Source organism: Camarhynchus parvulus, chromosome Z (genome assembly GCF_901933205.1).
Source record: "Camarhynchus parvulus chromosome Z, STF_HiC, whole genome shotgun sequence".
Lineage (NCBI taxonomy): Eukaryota > Metazoa > Chordata > Aves > Passeriformes > Thraupidae > Camarhynchus > Camarhynchus parvulus.
This window is the reverse complement of record NC_044601.1, coordinates 62319732-62338939: the sequence shown is the minus strand read 5'-3', so window position 1 is coordinate 62338939 and position 19208 is coordinate 62319732. Positions and strand designations below refer to the sequence as shown.

Below are 19208 nucleotides of genomic sequence, written 5' to 3'. Positions count from 1 at the left end.
CTACAGGATCAGCAAAAGCAAGATACATAGATCTTATGTGGGATGTCACTGAGACTTTGTGCAGCTCCAGAGTGATAGGCTACTGCAAAACTCCTTGGAATCTGGATGTGCAGTTTTGGCTTGTTGGGATTTATACGCATTGCAAGTTGTGTCCCTGGAGCAGTAACCTGTGGTAACTGGTGCTGCTTTGAGCAAACACCCTTATTAACTAAAGCTGGCAAAGTGAGAAAGTTACTTTCTCTAATCAGAAGTTTTTGGAATCCTCTAAAAAAGGAGTTCCTTTTTAGTCTGAGGCAGTATCTAGAAAAAAAAAACTTTGAAAAATCAAAAGAAGTGTGTGAAGGTTTTGTCCCAAGGTAAGTGGAAAGCGGGCAGTGCTTGCACACAGTCTCCAGTGACAAACAGGGGACTGGTGAGGATGTGAAGGCTGTATGATTCTACATGTCACCTGGCTTTTTCACTAAAAACAATGCCTAGTTGCTACTCTCACACAGAGGAACTACTAACACAACAGCTTGTCTGGTAGTGAAACCTGGGTCTGAAAGTGCACCTATTTTTTGTGCTGTTGTCTGCAGTCTGGGCACTGGGACCGGTAAGGCTTGTTCAGCTCCAGTGGTTGACATGCAGCTTTTCTGGGTAGTCTGGTGGCTTTGCCCTTGACATCCTTCCTTGGATGGCAGGCTTGGCACTGTTTCATCTTCTTTTCTTTCTATCTTGGAAGCCTTAATGTTTTGTTTGTTTCTGAGAACAAGGTGCCAGAACCAGTTTCTGGCTTAGTGGAATAGTTTCAGACGTAATAGCATGGCTGAGAGAGGTTGTTGAGTTCCTAAAAGAACCTGACAAACATTAAGCAGGATGACACACAGTTTTTATGTGCAGCATGCACCTGGACTTGCCCAGCATGACTCACTTCCCCATGGCCCAGCATCTGCCCACTGTGTTTCACAAAGTCTGGTTGCACGTGGGTGATCTTCATACAGCTTTGGCTTTAGCTTGGTGTAGGTTTCCCATTAGCCAGGGCTGGTTCACTTGTTGATTTCAATATAATGTTGAAAGGGATCTTTGCACTGCAAAAGGGATTTTCCTAGAGTACTTGAAACTGGCTCTTCTTGTCCCCAGTCCTGTCAGCAGCAGCAATAGCTAAGCTGTGTAATCCTCACCTTCCTTTAATATGTAATGTTGGCAGTTGGAATCTGCAATGGAAACAGCGCTCACAAGAGTCCTTGACAAGAGGAATGGTGGGCATGAATGTTAGATCTGTCCCATGTTGTTGTGCTCGGCTGTCTGTGGGGATGTACCAGAGGTCTCCATGGTTTTGAAGAACAGCTATTGGGCATTTCAGTCTGAGACGGAGAACTTCAGAGACAAAGGGCAACTCTGAGTCTTTGTCACGTTACAAGGAGCACTTAAAAATAAATTGAGTTACTCTAGAAATGATACTGTAGTACTTTGTGATGTACTTCTAATCTAGCAAAAAACCCCATGTTACTGAGTATACCATAAGCATCCTGGAGCAGAGTTTTAGCTGACAGCTAATTCTATCTGGATCAACTCTTTTGGTCAGCCAGGCCTAGTCTCTATTAAAAGCTGGCTAGCCACTTCTGTGTTTAACATCTTAGCCATGAATGATTCACATCCACATTTTTGAAGTTGTTGTTTACTGTTGTAGGCAGTGGATGGGGCCTGTTCTCATTGGTTTCTTGTGTGTATCCAAGTTGTCTTTCTCATGGTACGATTTATTTTACATCTGTTTTATGCATTTCCCAGTGTGTCTAGATGAGTGCCATGCTGGCTAACTGGCTGCATACCCAGTGCAGTAGTATCCCTTTTTTAGAGCAGCAGGGATTAAACTGAAGAGGATCAGCATGGTATTTCCAGTAGGAAGAGCTATTCTTAATGCCAAGGGAGGCAGGGTGTACTTCATGAGGCTGGGACAGAGTGGCCTCTGTGTGCTGTGATCTGTAACTCTGTCTTCCTGTTCACCCTGGTTGTGTCTTGGCTGTTGGCTGTTTTGGTTTTTTGGCTGGGGCTTTTTTTTTTTTTTGTCTTTATTTTACTGTTCCAATTGGCAGACCCTGGTCTGTTATTTCTCTGCTCAATTAGTTTCAAGGCTAAAAAATATGTTTGGTTATCTGTCTTGGGAGCAGGCACATCAGGTGTCTGCAATGTATTCCATAACTTATAGATAAGACTCTGGAACTGCACAGACGCACTCTGTGCTACATATACAAAATTGTTCAAGCTGTTTTAAAATGTTTTTCAGGTTCTAGATGGCTTCTAAGAAGTTGGGATCCGACTCTCATGGTAAGTGAGATTTAGCATCCTTGTCTTTTCAATAGGATGAATCCTGCTATTGCTGCTGACTAATGTCCTAGCCTAGACAGTCCATAGAGACTAATCTGTTCAGCCTCTGAGTAGTTTTTTGTTAGGAGTGAAGTGCCTTGGGTTCCTTCATGCATAGTTGCTTGCTGATGCTGTTCTCTGATTAAACTGAAAATCAGTCTCTGGCTGTTCCCTGTTCCTTCATGGTAGAATAACATGTTTTCCTTCCCCAACAAATTCCCCTTCAAAATTAAAGCTGAACTGCTCTGGTGTTTGCTTAAGTGGGCCCTAGATCTGGAGCATCTTCCTATGGAAGTCACATGAAAAGTTGAATTGAAAGTGAAGCTTTTAATACAACATTGAATTATGCTTCATTTTTGCTCAGCCATGAATTTATTTCCTAAATTGGACAAACTTGATTCAGAAGGCAGATGAAGAAAAGACTCTATTTTTCTGTCTTCTGCATATGAGATGCATAAAGTCATGCAGGTGATTGGTATCATGAAAGTTATTTGCCTGTAATGTCCTTATTTTTAAGAAAACGGGGTGTAATTTCATTGTAATTAATGTTGCTGTGGAACATTAAAGTTCAGCTTGTTGTATGTAATGTGGATTCCTCAAATCAGTAATCATGACTTTTCAGGCTATCAAAACTAATGTAGAAATTCAACCTTGGTCTTTCTGGATAATTTTGCAATAAAGGGGTCCTGGGGAATTCATGTTTTCCTGGAGCTTTTTATTTAGTCTTGCAAGTGTAAAGTTGAAGTAAGAATAGTACAAAATAAGAAATGTCTCATTTAAATACCGGGTTAAGGATAAATAGAAAGAGTGTATCAAAACTTCATTTTTTGATGGTCTCCTTTTTTGCTGTGGCCCAGTGACTTTGCTGCGAGACAACTGATTTTTTTCATTTGGTACTTGACAGCTATTCAGCAGTTGCTCCTGTGTCTGAAAACAGTTTCTATGAACACTCTGATCTGCTTGTCTTTTATGTCTGTTTTTATTTTTCTTCTCACCTAACCAGACTAATAAAGGCTGCTCAGGGCCAGAATTCAACATGTCTTAAATATTTCCGAGAAAAGTATGGTGTGGTGGAACACACTGCTGGCTTCAAAATAACAAGGTCCAAACAAATGGTGCTATGAGCTGGCTGGTTAACTTGTGTGCTCCTTTGTGTACCCTCTGTTCCTAATCACACTGTTGCAGTACTGTTTCTGAGGAACAGTGGACCAACTTCCTTGTCTTAATTATGTCTTAAGAGATCAGCAGGGTAGTTGTTTCAGTCTACTCCAGAGTTATCTCACTAAATGAGTTCTGGTTTACTGTAGAGCATCCATCCCCATGGCTGCCTTCAGCTCGGTGTCTCTGGCAGGCTGATGAAATCAGTCGATATTGTTGATGTATCTCTTGTGATTATTGTTGAACTGCTTATTAGAGGTTAGAGGGCTGTCACTGAATCACAGAATGCTTGAGGCTGGCAGGGACATCCGCAGATTGTCATGTCCTAACCTTTGTCAGGGTCACCTAAAGCAGGTTGTTCAGGACCGTGTTCAAACAGAGGTGAAGATGGGAACACAAGGTATGAGTGGAGGGAAAGGAATCCCTTTTCCTACGTGGATTATGCCAAGTGTGATGCTTCAATATTTCAGTTGTATTTTTGCTGTCGCTATACAATTTCAAAGCTTTTAAACTCTGATTTCCCACAATTAAGTAAGTGGTTCGTGTGACCACAGCAAGTAAGTTCCTTCCACATGGTTTCAAAGCTGTTCCTCATTCATGCCTGTTTTGGTTGTTCTGTTGTTGTTGTTGTTTTTTCTGAAGTGTTTCCACTTTGGTGCCAAACTGGACACTTCTATGAGTTATACTGAAGTGGAGAGAAATCCTATTCTTACAGTAGTTTGTTGTGCCAGGAATGTAGTACAGAGGTCAGGCTGACAAGTACACTTCTGCCAGGCCTATTCTCAGAAATTACTCAATATGCCTTTAACTGGTACAAGGATGAAGTGGCTAACAGACTTACTAAATAACAGTTTGGTAAAGACTTGTTTCACTTAAACCTGTGACTGTTGTAACAATGTCTTTCATAATACCTTTTTTATATAGGTTTTTCTTACTGCCCTAGAATGTGGAATTTAAAACAATTTGCAGCCTTATCCTCAGTGTGTGCACTTGATCTGCTTACAGAAAGAAAAGGATTCTTGGCTCTCTGGATAAGAGTTTAGCTTCACCAACCTAGCACTGTTCTGATTGGGCTGAATTTTATGTGCATAGGTATTTTGCCTCAGACTTTTTGCCATCAAATGTCCTAAACCATTTGAAGTGTTTTTAATATGTGCTTATTGGCTTTTTCTCATATTCAGGATGAGGTTGTTAGCAAGGGTTGTTATTAAAAAAATCAGTATACTGGGGAAGAAAGTAGGAAGTTTTTATTCCTTAGTCAAGCTTATGGCGTTAAGCTGGCAGCTTAATAATGCTAGTTAAGTGTGCTTAGTATTTTTTATTTGCTGTGCAAAACAGTGTTACTGGTATGTAAACAGCAAAGTTTGTGCTTGTACCCTCTGTGGCTGGTATCTGCTTCAGGTGTAATTGTGCAAGGGGAAGTGCCCACTACATATTGTCAGTGGGTCTAATAAGACAAGGATTTGCATGCTGAACAATTTGACCTGGGAGATCCATGTGGAGAAGTAATCTTGCTGCACTTGGATCATCTGGTATAGAGCAGGACTTGTGCCAGTGGGACTAACAGGCTGTGGTAGCAGCAGTTGGCAGATCTGATTGTCTCTGACCTGGCTGCAGAGGCTGCCTCAGTTATTTCTGTATAAGTAAATGCTTTGGCATATCAGGCTCTCAAGTTGGCAGCTCGAGCACAACTTGGATGCTGTGTTGCAAAGAGTGGTAGTGTTGGCCAAGTGAGGTGCTGTCTGGATGCCATGCTGTGCAACGCTTGGATAGGGGATTCTCAGTAAGGATCACTGAAAACACTGTCGTGTTCTAGCTGGAGCATTTCTTTTCATCCTGGAGGTGCAGGAGGGATGTAGGTCGTTCATCCTGATAATTTCAAAGCGTCCTACCAGGACTCTGTGACCACCCAGCGTGTGCATAGTATGAGAGCTCAAGTAATGACAGCATATAAGCCTTTAACTGCAAATTGACAGGATGTTCTTGGTCATGAAAGCTGCTCAGCCTCTGGGAGTCTGTGGCTGCCTTGTAGATGAATCAACACAAGGGAACACAAACAGTACTTATACTGCCATCTGAGTATGAAAATGGGTCAGATAAAAGCAGCAAGTCACAGTTCACTGAGTGAGGAGGGCCTGGTCACTGAACACCATCTTAGATGTTGCCACTAATGTCTTTCTGTATCTGTGTCACTCAGGGAGAAGCTACAAGTGAGGCCTAGAGTCACTCCTCGGGTTGTTGCACATGCCAGAAACCTTGCCTGTGATTCCAAAAGCTTAGATGAGTGATCCAAGAGATAACTTTCAGTTAATGGAAAAGCTGTTTTGTTTATATTTTGAGCTTTCTCTTCACAGTCGCTCAAGGAAAGCACACTAATATTCTGGCTGTTTGGAGGTGGTTGAGCTCTAAGTGCCTTTTCCTTGTAAATTTGCCAGAGAAATGTCATCTTAGAAAAAAACAACAGATGTAGGGCCTGATAAAAGCTAGATTGCCTTGTTTCAAAAATTAGAGTTGCTGTGCTAATATCCTTAGTATTTCACTGTGTTTTATTTACCGTGGAATGGCTTTGCTTCATTGCTTTGTATTTGTGACCACTTTCTGTCCAAATGCTACTTGCTACTTGTATGCTAAAACCTGGATTGTAGTTTGTTTTAGTTGTTCTAAAGCTGAGTAATTTTAAAATCTGCTTTGAATATGACAAAAAAATGATAGACCTTTTTATAGAGATAGACTACAGTGTTCAGGGGAGCTTCAGTATCCAGTTGTGTAGGAGTAGTATTGTCACAAAGGAAACTAAGATACTGGTTGCATTGATGTCAAAATCTGGTGGATTATGGTTGTGAAGGGGTTTGCCTTTATTTTTTAAATTTTTTTTTCTTAACAGTTATGGGCTAGAATTTACGAATTAAACAAACTCTGACCAAGCTCCCTAAACTAAGAGACACTGAGGTCCAAACAGCTTCAAACTCCATTAGTGTTGTATATCATATCTACATATATCATATGTGGTGTAGATGCTGCAGTGGAGATGAAAGTTCCCAAACACAGCAATGTGAGCCTGAATTGAAAGTGTGAAATTCGTGAGTTGTGGGGTTTTTTTTCTTAATACAATTCCTGCTTCTGATTTCAGGGCCTTTCAGTTACCTTGATGATGTCCCATTTAAGATAGGAGACAAGTTCAAAACCCCAGCAAAGGTTGGATTACCCATTGGTTTCTGTCTGTCTGATTCTTCTCAGCTTGTCAGAGAAGCCCAGGTAAGTGATATTTGACTTCCTGCTCTCTCCTCTCTCCCCTCACCCCTGGCCCCAACTTGTGGTGCTGTACATTCCAAGTTGTCACAGTTTGCACACAGACAGTCTTGTATTTCTAGAAGATCTGTTAGGCTATATAGAAAAGTAAAATATGATGGGTCATGCAGAAAGCTTCTAATTTTTATTGCCTTAAAAACCATTAGGCTTTTATTTTTAAGCATTTGTTTTAGTCTCTCTGTTTCAAAGGAGCACAGTGGTTTTGTGCTTGTAGTTAGTTCTGAATGTTACCTTGACAAAATATGAATATAGTTTTTAATAGGATAAATCCTAAGAACTGATACACCCAGGCAATGACATAATTTTCAGTTCTTATTTTCTGGGTAGTTCTGAGTGACAGTTCTTTTCAAGCTGTGGGACAAACAGGTTACAGCTGGGTACATGGATGGCTTCCCTGTCTTGAGGAGCATGTTTCTGCTAGTATTCTGCTAAAATAAATTGCTAGTAGCATAAAATCAATTCCTTTAGTGCAGCTGTTGGAAATCTAATCTCCAAATGCAGATTGTGATTCAAGAGGTCTAATTGAATTATGCTTTCTAATTTGGATCCATGATTTTCCTTGACTAGTCCCAATTGATGATTGTTTTTACCTTGTCTGTGACATGTTGCCATAGGTGGTTCTGCTTTTTTCTTGCTGTTTTTGTTCTCTCCCTGCCCTACATATTACCCTGTTATCCTACTTCATGGCTTTTCCCTCATAACCATTAAACAATTACCTGATTTTCCTAGTACCCATATTTCCACTCAGTTAAGCTGGTGTGGGAGAGCCAAAGCAGATACTGATGTCCTGTTGCTGGCTTGATTGTGCTGTGTCTCCATTTTTCTGCCAAGCTGGGGCTCATCCAGCATAGTGTGCCTGTTCACCCTGCACAGTGTGGACTGTGCATCTCACAGTGGAATTTGACTCTTGATATAGCTGTAATGAGCACTGTTTAAAAAAGTGCAGGAAACTTAGCTTCCCACCCATATTTTTAGCATTAAAAAATATGTGGATATTTTAAGATGGAGTTAGGCTCCTCAGAATTATGCCCTTTACAGCTAAGCCACTCTGTGGCCAGTACACTGGTAGTGAGTAGATGCCTCCCTGTGCTGATCTGGCCTTAAAGCACCCAATGTTAAATGGGAAAAGCTTTTGAGATCCTGTCACATCAGTAACTACAGCAAAATCTGCTGCTGCCTGTGTGTGTTGTCATTGGTGTAACCACTGTATCCCCTTTGGCTGGTGAGGCACTGCACTGGAGTGGGAATGAAAATACTGCCTTAAACCAATGGGTGTAACATGCTAACATCAAGTCCCTTAGGAATCTTTTAGGGGAAACTGTAATTGACTAATACAGTATTGGCCTTTGGATGCACAAATACTCTGCTGAATGACTTGTAGAACTTGTGGACTGGGGATGGTTCAGTGGTGCCAGATCAGAGTGTCATTGTTCATCTAATAACTCATTAGACTTCCCCTTGCTACCTCCCTTGTCCTGGGGGAAGAAGTTTGGAGGGCTGTGAAACTGATCTTGGGATAATGACTAGTTCTAAAGCAAAGCTGAATGTAGGAAGGAGGCAAAATACAGTTCTCTAATCCAGGTTGCAGCCAAATTTTACTGTTAGTGGCAAAATTAAGTACTTCTGGTGTCTGCCAGCTTTGTCAATCTGTAGACTGTGAAAAAATGTTGCTGTTCCTTGTAATTCATGTAGCTCTTGTTCTCTTTGCATTAATTTATATTGCTGTTAGAAGTAGCAGGTATGATCCTTATAACTAATCTTTTTTTCTTTTTTTAACTTCCCCTTCTCTCTTTTCCCCTCCACGTCCATTCAGTATGACTTCTCACTGGAAAAGAAAACAATCGAGTGGGCTGAAGACATCAAAAAAATTCAGGCTGCCCAGAGAGAAGCTGAACGCAAGGCAGAAGAAGCTCTAGCAAACTCAAAAGCAGCTCCAGAGGACAGCACCAAGATGGGGTTCTCAGAGGGACCTTGCCCTGAAGCCATGCCTCCTCCTATTAACCCCATCCTCGCTAGCCTGCAGCACAATAATATTCTGACTCCCACCCCAGCCAACAGCAGCTCTGTGAAGCAAAAGGTCCTCAGTCCACCTCGTCCAAAGGCAGATTTCAACCCAGCTGATTTTGAATGTGAAGAAGACCCATTTGACAAACTGGAATTAAAAACTATAGATGATAAGGAGGAATTAAAAAATATCCTTGAAATTCATGTTGGTACTACCGGGCCGATTGTTGCCCAGCTGTTAGATAATACTTTGCCTAAAGGAGGGTCTGAGTCTGTGTTGCAAGATGAGGAAGTTCTGGCATCCATAGAAAAGGCCACGTTGGACTTCAAACCCCTTCACAAACCCAATGGCTTTATCACTTTACCACAGCTGGGAAACTGTGAAAAGATGTCCTTGTCTTCCAAAGTGTCCCTTTCCCCCATCACTTCAGTGAGCAATATCAAATCCCTGTCATTCCCTAAGCTTGACTCCGATGAGGGTGATCAGAAATCATCAAAGCTCACGAGCACTTTCCACAGTACTACCTGTCTCCGCAATGGCACTTTGCTTAGCTCTTTGCAAACCTGTGCTCAGAGCAAAGCCAGTGAACTGAATGGACACCATATGCTTGGTCTTTCCGCTCTAAATGAGGACAGTGGCAGGGAGACATTATCCTCTTCATCCAGGCTGTCTTCCCTGGCTGTTTCGACTGTTTGTGCGGAAGAAGAATCATCTCAAAGCACATCGATTACGGTAAACATGGAGTGGAGTGGAACTGGGGTGAGAGGTGGAGATGCAGAGGCAGCTCTTGCCTCTAAATTGCCCTGTTGCTTTGGTTATAATTTCATTTACTAGGAGTGAATTGTAGATCCTCTTAATGTACGTGGCAAATCGATCAGTTCAACAGGTCTCTGTGGCGGTAGTTCTAAACCTTAGATTATTACCCTGCATTTTCCCCCAAATGTGACGTTTTTAGACCAAATCCAGTGATTTTTTTATAGCTATTCAGCTCTCATTTGTTGTTGATAATTGCACACCTTTGAGCTAAGCATATAAGGCATCTTCTGTGTACAGTCCTGCATTCTATCCTATCCAGATGAGATATATCAGATTCTGAAGTGCTGTTAGGCTTTGAATCAAATCTCTTCTGGTTTTCTTCCTTAGTTTGCTTGTTTATTTGCTGGAAACAATGGGAAATGCAGGCTTCTCAAGAAATAGAAGTAGTAATAGGTTAAAACACCCAGATGTGCTGCATCATTCAGCGAAGAAAAAAGTGCTTGCAGTTGACCTGCAGTGAAGTAAGCCTATTTTTTTTTTTTTTAGCTTCAATTTTCTTCCTGATAGCCTTTAAAAACTTAATCTTTAAGAGGAAAAAAAATTATAGTGATGTGAAACTTTGTATTTGCCCTTTCTTGTGCAGGAGGGTAGAGTCATTGCTCGGTGGAGACCAAAACTAGCCTTGAAGATCATCTTGTATTTTTAGTGTTACAGTTGTTCACCATACAGCTCTGAGATGCGAGGTTGAGGAAATGAAGAGTCAATCTTGTTGCAAGTTCTAAAATTACTTTGAGGACAGTAACTTCACATCAGGTGTTGTTTTGTCTCTTTGTGACTAAGAACAGAGATTAGATTAAGCTTGTGGGTTTTTTTTATGAAGAACAGGAGATCCAGACACCAGTACTCATGAAGCCTAGTGAAAGCTGTATAGTCAAATCCTCTCGCTTGTTCTAAAATAATCTGGGATTTTTTTCTCTGTCCAATATAGGCAGTGTTTCAGTGATTCTGTGGTTTTAGTGTCATGCTGTAGGTTTTTGTGTGACACCATGTGCTGTGAAACAAGTGATGCTGCTTCTCCCTTTTGTCCTCCCAGCTCTTTTTGGAGTTAGATAAATGCACTCATAATTGTGAAGTACAGTATTCTGGGAAGTAGTGTATCTGACAGAGCGGAGCAGAACAGCTGATTGTTGATGACTGGAACAAATTCAATGCTGTTAACTTTGGCAGGAGCAGCAGTGTGCTGAGCACCTGCTCACTGCTGGAGGTCACAGGTGTGAGAGGGGCCTGTATGCCTCAGTTATGGAACACATAGCATCTCTGGGGATGAAAGATCACTTACAACTGGATAGATTGGCATTAAGATGCCTGAATTTGCATTGAAACAATTAAAATCTCTCTGCTGAATTAAATTTTTTTAAAGACCAAGAGGGAAAGTGTATTCTTGACAATGTTGTAAGGGAAGATGCAAAATGGGAAAAGAAAATAGACTTATTAGGAGAAGTAATAAGATTAATTCATTAATTTGAAACTATTTATGCTTTGCAAGTAGTGAACCAAGAAATAATTATGGTGATGAAATTTAGTTCTTTGTGTTTAAGTTCCAAGACTTCAGATTATACTTGTTTTATGTTTCCATAGTATAATTTCACTGAAAAATGATGGCTGATATGCACAAAATTTAAGTAAATGCAACAAAAGAATTTAAATAAATGTAACAAAAATCCTCAGAGTATGAAAACTAGAACACAATCACAGTCATCTCTGTGGCTGGGAGCAGAAGGCTCATATCCAAATGTATTCCATAGTGATTTTTTTTTTCCCTCTCAAGATTAGAAATTGTAACTTTGAATTTGCAGTTACCATGGGAGTTTTTGCTTTACCGCTGAATTGGATCTAGGAATCTTTGGATGGAAATAAATCTGTAGTTTCTCTGAGGCTGTGGTGGTCCCCTCTCCTCACTTTCACTTTTTCTTGAATCTCAGCATGTTGATTTTTGCAGCTTTAGAAGAGGTAGAAATGACTAATGAAGACAGGAGATTGAAATTAAACTCAAGTAGATTGTGTAGGAGGAGTTGGCTTTCCCAGACTGTTGAATGTCTGGTATCAGAAACAGTTTTGGTTTTCCTGGCTGCCGTGTCAATAACGAAGCATCATCCTTCTGTTGATAACCCACTAGCTGACTTCAGGGTATTTTCCCTATTTCAATGTATCCTATATTCCAGTGCTTTTTGCCATTGAAAAAGTGTCTGGAGAGAGGATGTGTCTGAAGAGCACACCATGAGAATAGGTTCTTGGATACCTTAGTGCATCAGAATGAATATGATGTCTCGGGGTTGGTTTTCTAAAAGAGAAATCCTTACCCTGGAAGATGTTCGGGAATGCAGAACAAAACCTCCTTGGTGGTGGTTTGGGATCTTTTGGAATAAATAAATGGAAATTGTCAAAATCCTAGTAGACCTTTTCAGAATTGGTTTTCTGCAGAGGGTTTTTTGTTGTTCAGTTTGGGCACTAAGAAGGCCTTTCTGAAGGATATGGAAAACCTTTTGAGCAATCTGTGCTGGCATAATAAGTATTAAGAAATGCTAAAAACTGCAGTTCTTGGCCCACAGTGATTTCTTGCAGTCTGTTCTAACTCCGTTTACATGCAGGAGTTCTGAATGTATTGGACTGAAATATGCAGCTTTGGTGGGGCCAAGGCCTGGCTTTGCACTGCTGTTAACTGGGGCAAGGTTGTACAATGTGGTGGGGTGGTTCTGCAGAAGCAGAGCAGGTGCACAGCAGGGCACATGACCCAGCCCTGCTGGTGTGCTGGGAGTGGGACAAGTGCTGGGTAGAAAACTCACAGGTTCTTTTGAGCCAGTGTGGCACATTTTTCATGTATGGTGTATGGAGTTCAGTGCTTTGGGAATAGAAAAGAGGTGTATTTTTCTCTGACCCCTTCACATAGTCAAAAAGTCCAGAGAAATTTTTAGGCAATGACTTCAAAATTATCACTGTTATTCAGGCAGTGCAGACTTGGTGAGGAGCTGGACTGGAGCTGTGTGAACAAGCAGCTGTTACAGTGACAGAATAAACAGTCTTAAAATTACTGTGGGATACACACATCCTTCTTGAGTATAATCCATTTGTAGAGTGCTGAGAGGAGGAATGATCATTATGATGAGGATGATTCTACAGTTGCAGGCAATGGGTAATGTCAGCATCTTGTATGTGGAACCCTGATAAGACCCTAAAATATCCCATCCTGTGGTAGAATCTTCTATAAAACCTTCCTTGCCCAGCTGTGGCAAATTCTGCTGACCGGTACATGATGTTTATACTTGTTTTATTCGTGTGTTGTCCAGCAGGTACATCCAGACTACCAGGAAACAGAAAACCCTATGGTAAGTTTCCAAATACACCTGTGTGCTTGCTTGCATTGGATCATGTTTATGGTAATCTTGGTAAGTGGTGTTCCTTTGAGTACAGAAAACCATAGGTCATGAGTAAACCAGAGGTGAAGGAAGCAATCTGTGCTTCCTTTGAGGTGCAGGGTTTGGCTGAATCCCAGCCCTCGCTGTTGCAGGGTTTGGGTGTTCAAAGGCTTTGGCCACACCAGTCGAAGAAGGTTCATTGTGGAGAATCTGGGTTGTTGATTGTTGCTTTGAGGGTTGAAAGAGTATGGTGGGAATCAGGCTACTTGGTTTCATCCTCACAGTGTGTAACTTCCCAACGGCACTCTAGAAAACCTTTTGAATTAATTACATGGGGTATCCTGGTTCCAGCACTAGGCAGAAACAGAATGAAGGGGATGCAGGAGATGACCATCACCTCAGCCTCTGGGTTTTCCCCCTTAGGTAACACACCAAAACTTTGCAGTGTCTAAAGTGCCCAATAACAGCAGCTGCACAAAGTGGCCAGGTGGTCTCACGGCTGAGCTGCAGCAGGGCCTCTCCCCCAGCGAGAGGCACTGTGTGGAGACTGTGGTCAACATGGGCTACTCACCTGAGAACGTCCTGAAAGCCATGAAGAAGAAGGGACAGAACATAGATCAGGTAAGAGCTCGTGCAGTGCAAAGAAATGCTTGATTGGATGCTCGTTCTCCTGGGGGCTGCTGTTACTCCAATAGGGGGTTGCAACCTAAAGCTCGTGCTTATTTCTGGTGAGAGATTGTTAGAGTCAGCCACACCTGTGGGTGCTGGGTTGGAGCCATGCTGAGTTTGGGATGGGCCCTTTGCTCTGTGTGAACCTGGGGGGGGAGATTCTGGGTCTCCCCAAGAGCCACAAACACATCCAAAGGAAGCTTAGCATGGCTCTGTGCTATGTTAAGAGCCATGTGACAGAAATCCAGCCACCTTGGCTTGTTCTGAGCATGAGGGTTTATAACGCTGACATCTCTCCTAGTGGAGAGACTGGCCCCTGCAGGCCTAAGACAGCTCTGACAGGCTCCTGCAAGGCCCCACTGACCGACTTGTGTGCCCTGGTGCTGTTCCTTCCTGCTCGAGCGCTGCCTCCAGCACCTGCTCAAACCAGGTCACTGGGCACAAAGTGCTGCTGGGCAAAGCGTGGCTCTTGGATCTGCTTCAAACAAACACTTCAAAGTGGGAGAACATGGCCCAGCCTCCTGTGCTGCCGTCACCAGACTGTGTGCTGCACAGAGCATGCTGCAGGGACTCCTGCTTGTGGGACTGATCTGCTGGCCCTCTCCCTACACATGGAGAATGGCTTAAGCTGTGCGCTGGAGTGAACTGTGCTATCAAGTGGAGAAAAAGGTCCCTTAGGAGGGTGGTTTTAAATCCTGCTCTACTTGCAAGTGCTGTTCTTTCACATACCTAGCACTGCCTACCTGACCCTTCCCCTTGAAGCTGATGATGGATAAGAAATTTGGCAGCAGTTTCTGTGTGCGTGAGCTGGGATTTGTAGCTCACTTGCCAATATGCTGAGCTGATCTTCAAAGGCTGACTGCTCTCAGATTGCATCAGCTCTTGTGGCTGTCTGAGAGGAAGCTAAAAGTAGACATGTCCTGGCTGCTGGACCTACAGTTTCATTTTTAAAACTTGTAGTATAAAAAGCATAATAAAACTTCTGCTCTGCCATCAGAGGGCTAAAGATACACTTCTGAGGCTGCTTTGACTAGAACTGAGGGGATGGTCAGAGAGCACAGCAGGACAGAAGAGTTTGTCTGCTTTCTCTGCACAAGCTCTTCTATAAGGAGTGTCTCAACTCTGCTAGGAAGGACTGTATCTCTGTCCCTGGTGAAGTGCTGGGTGGAGTCATGCTCAACCCCTCTGCATGTACCAAGGTGACATTCAGCTGCCTGCTGCAAGTGCCTCTCTGCAAACACAGTTTGTTTCCTTCATTCCCCACAGGTTTTGGATTACCTGTTTGCACATGGACAGCTTTGTGAGAAGGGCTTTGATCCACTTCTTGTTGAAGCAGCTTTGGAAATGCACCAGTGTTCAGAGGAGAAGGTGAGGGTGCAATGTGTGCAGGAATAGAAAAATATGCTGTGGCAGGGAATTCCAGCAGCAATTCCTCTGGCTGATGTAATTCTGGCTTTCATGGTAATGCTGCCTTGTTTCCAAAACTGACTGCCAAAGGACATCTTTGTGTTGATAAAGCTAAAAATTGTTAAAGCATTAGAATTTGTCTGTGCCATTCTATTAGTCTCATTTGCATCAGTTTTTATGGGGACAGGATTTTTTTAAGACCCTGCTTATTGTGGTCGTATTGTTTTGAATACCCAGAGTTATCTTGTGGGCCAGGTGCTTGGTACAGATACAGTTAACTTCAGCAGCAGCAAATTGTCTTTTAAACCTTGCCAGCCTGCCCTGGCCATGAATTTTCTCCCTTATTCAAGTGCATCTGCCCAGCTGCTCAGCAAATTGGGTTAGGGCTTGCTCTGGAAGAAGCTAGAAAATGGATGTGTTGGGGTCTGGTTCATTGTTTGGCTGCTTTACCAGCACCAGAGGTACAGCAGGAGCAAGTAGCAAGGGCACAGGACAGGAGGATCTTTTAAAGTCTGCCATCCTATTGTGCGACAAGTTATTACATGAAGTCTTTAGAGGTGCAACCCAACCCCCTCAAACATAGATATATGCCTTCCTGCCGCCTTTGGACAAGTGATAATCTTATAAACAGAGCAATAGCAGTGCAAGGATGGAAAGTAACTGAGTTTGAGAAACCCATTTGCTATTGGCTCAGCCCCAGAATTGGAAATTGCTAATCTGATTGCCCATTTCAACCTGCTTGCTTGTTTGGGATTTTATCTTCTCATGGAGTGGTTGAGATGCACTGTAAATGGCAGAGGGTTCATAAAAGTGATCAGCTGACTCACTTCTTGCTGTTTCATTTTTCAAAGCTCAGGGAGAATTCAGAGTTGATGTTGGAAATATTGTATGTACACAGTGGGGTTTGTGCTAATCCCCCAAGTTTGCCCTAGATCTGAGAAGCCAATTGATAGCAAGGGCTACTGCACTGTTCCTGAAATCCAAGTAACTTAAAAAAAAATCAGGTGCAGCAGGAGCTGCTGGATGGGGCAGCTGGGTGCCATTTTAATCAGCATTTTTGGGATGCCATATTGGGCCAGGTTGATAAGTTGACTTCTAAGAGAGACAGAGACACACCATGGCAGACTGAGCTTTGGCACCCTGGTTGAAGAGGGTTTTGGAAGTGAAGGATGGCAAACAGGGGACTGAAGGTCCCTGTGAACTCTGGTGTGAGCAGACTTTCTCCCAACAGAGCTGGAATGGGCTCTGCTTGGGGAGGAGGAATCCACAATCATGGCATGCTCAGCTGCTGAAGACAGGCTCTGTGCTAAACCTCCACCAAGCACAGAGCCATCTGCTTTTCTCTTGCAAATAACAGGCTGTCTGTCTTTCAGATCACAGAACTTCTCCAATTAATGAGTCAATTTAAAGAAATGGGCTTTGAACTCAAAGACATTAAGGAGGTCTTATTATTACACAACAATGACCAACACAATGCTTTGGAAGATCTAATGGCCCGTGCAGGAGCCAGCTGAAGACACATTCCTGGATTCTTGGCGTGCAATGGAGCAGGACCAGCCCCGCCACCTTCGCATCCAGTGTGACTTGCTCTCAGCGGAAGGAGTCCGGCTTTTTGCATACAAGGGAGACTGTCTGAGCAAGCCTGCCTGCGTGCATCACTCCAGCATTTCTCTTTCCACTGAGGGCCACCTTTCATTCTTAAATTAAATTTTGAAGTGTCCTTTCCTAAGTTTCCTTTTTCCAGCTTGGCCACGGAAAGTTGAGACTGCCCAGCCTCGACTGGAATTGTACATAGGTAGAGATGGAGTGGTTCCCCCCTCATTGTTGCACTGGAGTTGGACAGAAGAATATTAAGTTGGTTCTGAAACTAGGATGCTTTGGTTCTTTGAAGCTGCTTTCCTGGTGTCTTGTCTGCTTGTACTGAATTACTTGACTGTGTCACAGTCCAGATTACCTGGTTAAATTTGACCTTTAGTGCAATGGAATTTTATTTTTTGGTTGAAAGTTAGTCTGTAACTTAGTAAAACACTGGTTCAGAAACTGTCACTATGCATAAAGAGAGAACATTGGTTTTTTTGTCCTCTTGGTTTTTGTTTTTTACCCATGCATCCAACACTTTTGCCAGACACGAGTGTCCAGTGCTGAGTGGTAGGTTCCCTTGAAGCAGGTAAAGCTGTGAACTCGACCCAGACCTGCAAGTTGTGTTGGTTCTTGAACCTGAAGGCAGAGAGCTGGGGCTCAGTATTTTAAATCCCCCAGGCTTGTAGGATATTTAAGACAATGCCGTGCTAGAAAGTCAGTTAATCTTTTTGTTTTAAATAATACACAGTGTGATGCAGGAGATTTCTTTCAAGCACTTTCTTTAAAACAAATATACTCACTGCATTAGTTCCATTTTTCACACTGCTATAGAATTACTTAATAATATCTAGTACTACAAATCAGGTTTGGGGTTGTTTTTGATAGTTCAAAGTATTACGTTGTACATTGATCAAGTTCTAAATACATTAAATATCAGCAGTCTTGAGGAATCTCTAATTTGCTAAATATTTTGATTCTGCAGAAGAACAACTAATAAAACCCTGAAATATAACTCCCAGTGTCATGGTTCCCATCTCTCATGCTCTTTGGCTTCAGCAGACAGGGACCTTGCTGGATCCTGCCCACCCAGGTGCTGCCAGCTCCTGTGGGCATGTGTGAACACTGTTGGGTGAACAACCAGAGGTCTCTGGGCTGCAGCTGCAGTGGTAGAAGGTGCTTTGCTTCTCTGTGGCTTATTTCTGTTTTGTGGCAAAACCCCAGCCTAGGGATCCAAACTCACGTTAGAGCCTGGGACTGGAGCATCAGCCTGCTGGAGGGCAAAATGTCTCAGCCCATTACACCAGTGTAGGTTTTTCAGTAGGAGGTTTCAGCTCATCAGGACTCCAAAGGAGATGGCATTTGTCTCCATTATGTTGTTAACTCTCTGTGACAAAAACACCCAATTTGGGCCCAGTGTGCACTCATGGAATTCTCTGTGGGGTGCCCAACTGTGTGAATTAAATGTTGACTTAAAATGATGCAAGAGAGAGATCTGCTGGCAAGTATCTAGGAGATGTGGACAGGGATGATGAGGAGCAGGGCAGGTTGCCTTGCATATACCCCATAGTGTTGACCCTTCACCATTTTCTAGTGGTGGAACTGAAATAAAGATTGTCTAAGAAGGACACTGAGCAGCTGGTGGGACAGCAGCTGCTGCCTCTGTGAGTGCAGGTAATGTCCAGCTTTTTTTCATTCCCAGGTGAGAAATGCAACAGTGAAGTGAGGAAATGGCGTTCTTGATTATTTGGAAAACCTTGAAAACAAAATTCAAACTGCTTTGCCATCACTGCTGAGAGCATTCGGTTGTGTTGCTTGTTCTGGTTTTCTCAGAATTGCTACTCCAGCGAGTCCCCGTCTGGTACCAGACAAGCCAGAAGGGGCAAGAAGTCTTTGCCATCAAAGAAACAGCTATTTAGACCAAACCTCTGAATAAAATAATCTGATTGTATTAGTGTACGGGGTTTTTTTTTTCACAGTTCCCCTCCAAGGCCTGGCTCTTAATCCCACAGAATAATCACTCTGCTTTTGGAGCCCTTCTGGAGATGAAGGTGGGAAGTGGCAGCTGTGAAGATGCAAGGTCTTATTTGAGAGAGCCATGCCCACCCAAGTCTACCCTGGTGACGCCACTCTTGCTTTGGCAGTGATGTTTCTGGATTTAAATCCTTGGGTGGTTGAAGGCATGAAGGGTATTGCTTCAAAAAATACCACAGAGTGAGGGGTTAAGGGGGTGGCTTAGACAAGAAGAACTGCTGAATGAATGTGTAACAAGAGACCCTGTGTGACCAGAGTTCAATGTTCAGGGTGCTGTGCAGCACTTGTTAATCTGGTACTGTCCAGGCACAGTTCATCAGGGCTGGGGGGTGGTCCTGCTGGCTGGAGTGAGGCGAGGCTCTGCCCTGCTGCTGGCTGGTGAGAAGATTGGCTGCATCCCTGATCACACTCGCGACTTTGGAGCTTTTCCTTAGGCTGTCAGGTCACACTGATTTATGTCCCTGCTGTGCCTTTGTCAGAGGTTCTGTCTGGGGTCTGTGTGCCTGGGCGGGAAGGCTGGTGAGAAGTGTAGAGAC

General features: G+C 43.0%; 1 protein-coding gene across 2 annotated transcripts in view; it reads left to right on the top strand.

Annotated features, from left to right (window-relative positions):
- Nucleotides 1-17130, top strand: part of UBAP1 (ubiquitin associated protein 1) — a 32227-nt gene extending 15097 nt beyond the window's left edge. Inside the window, exons 2-8 of one of the 2 annotated variants that reach the window (XM_030968386.1) lie at nt 2264-2304; nt 6632-6756; nt 8624-9547; nt 12919-12954; nt 13408-13605; nt 14920-15021; nt 16434-17130. In XM_030968386.1, coding sequence (XP_030824246.1) covers nt 2271-2304; nt 6632-6756; nt 8624-9547; nt 12919-12954; nt 13408-13605; nt 14920-15021; nt 16434-16574 — 1560 coding nt within the window. In that variant the 5' untranslated portion in view covers nt 2264-2270 and the 3' untranslated portion in view covers nt 16575-17130. Of the gene's footprint in view, nt 1-2263; nt 2305-6631; nt 6757-8623; nt 9548-12915; nt 12955-13407; nt 13606-14919; nt 15022-16433 lie in introns of both variants that reach the window. The other variant, XM_030968385.1, reaches the window with a different exon arrangement.
- The last annotated feature ends 2078 nt before the right edge of the window (nt 17131-19208 follow it).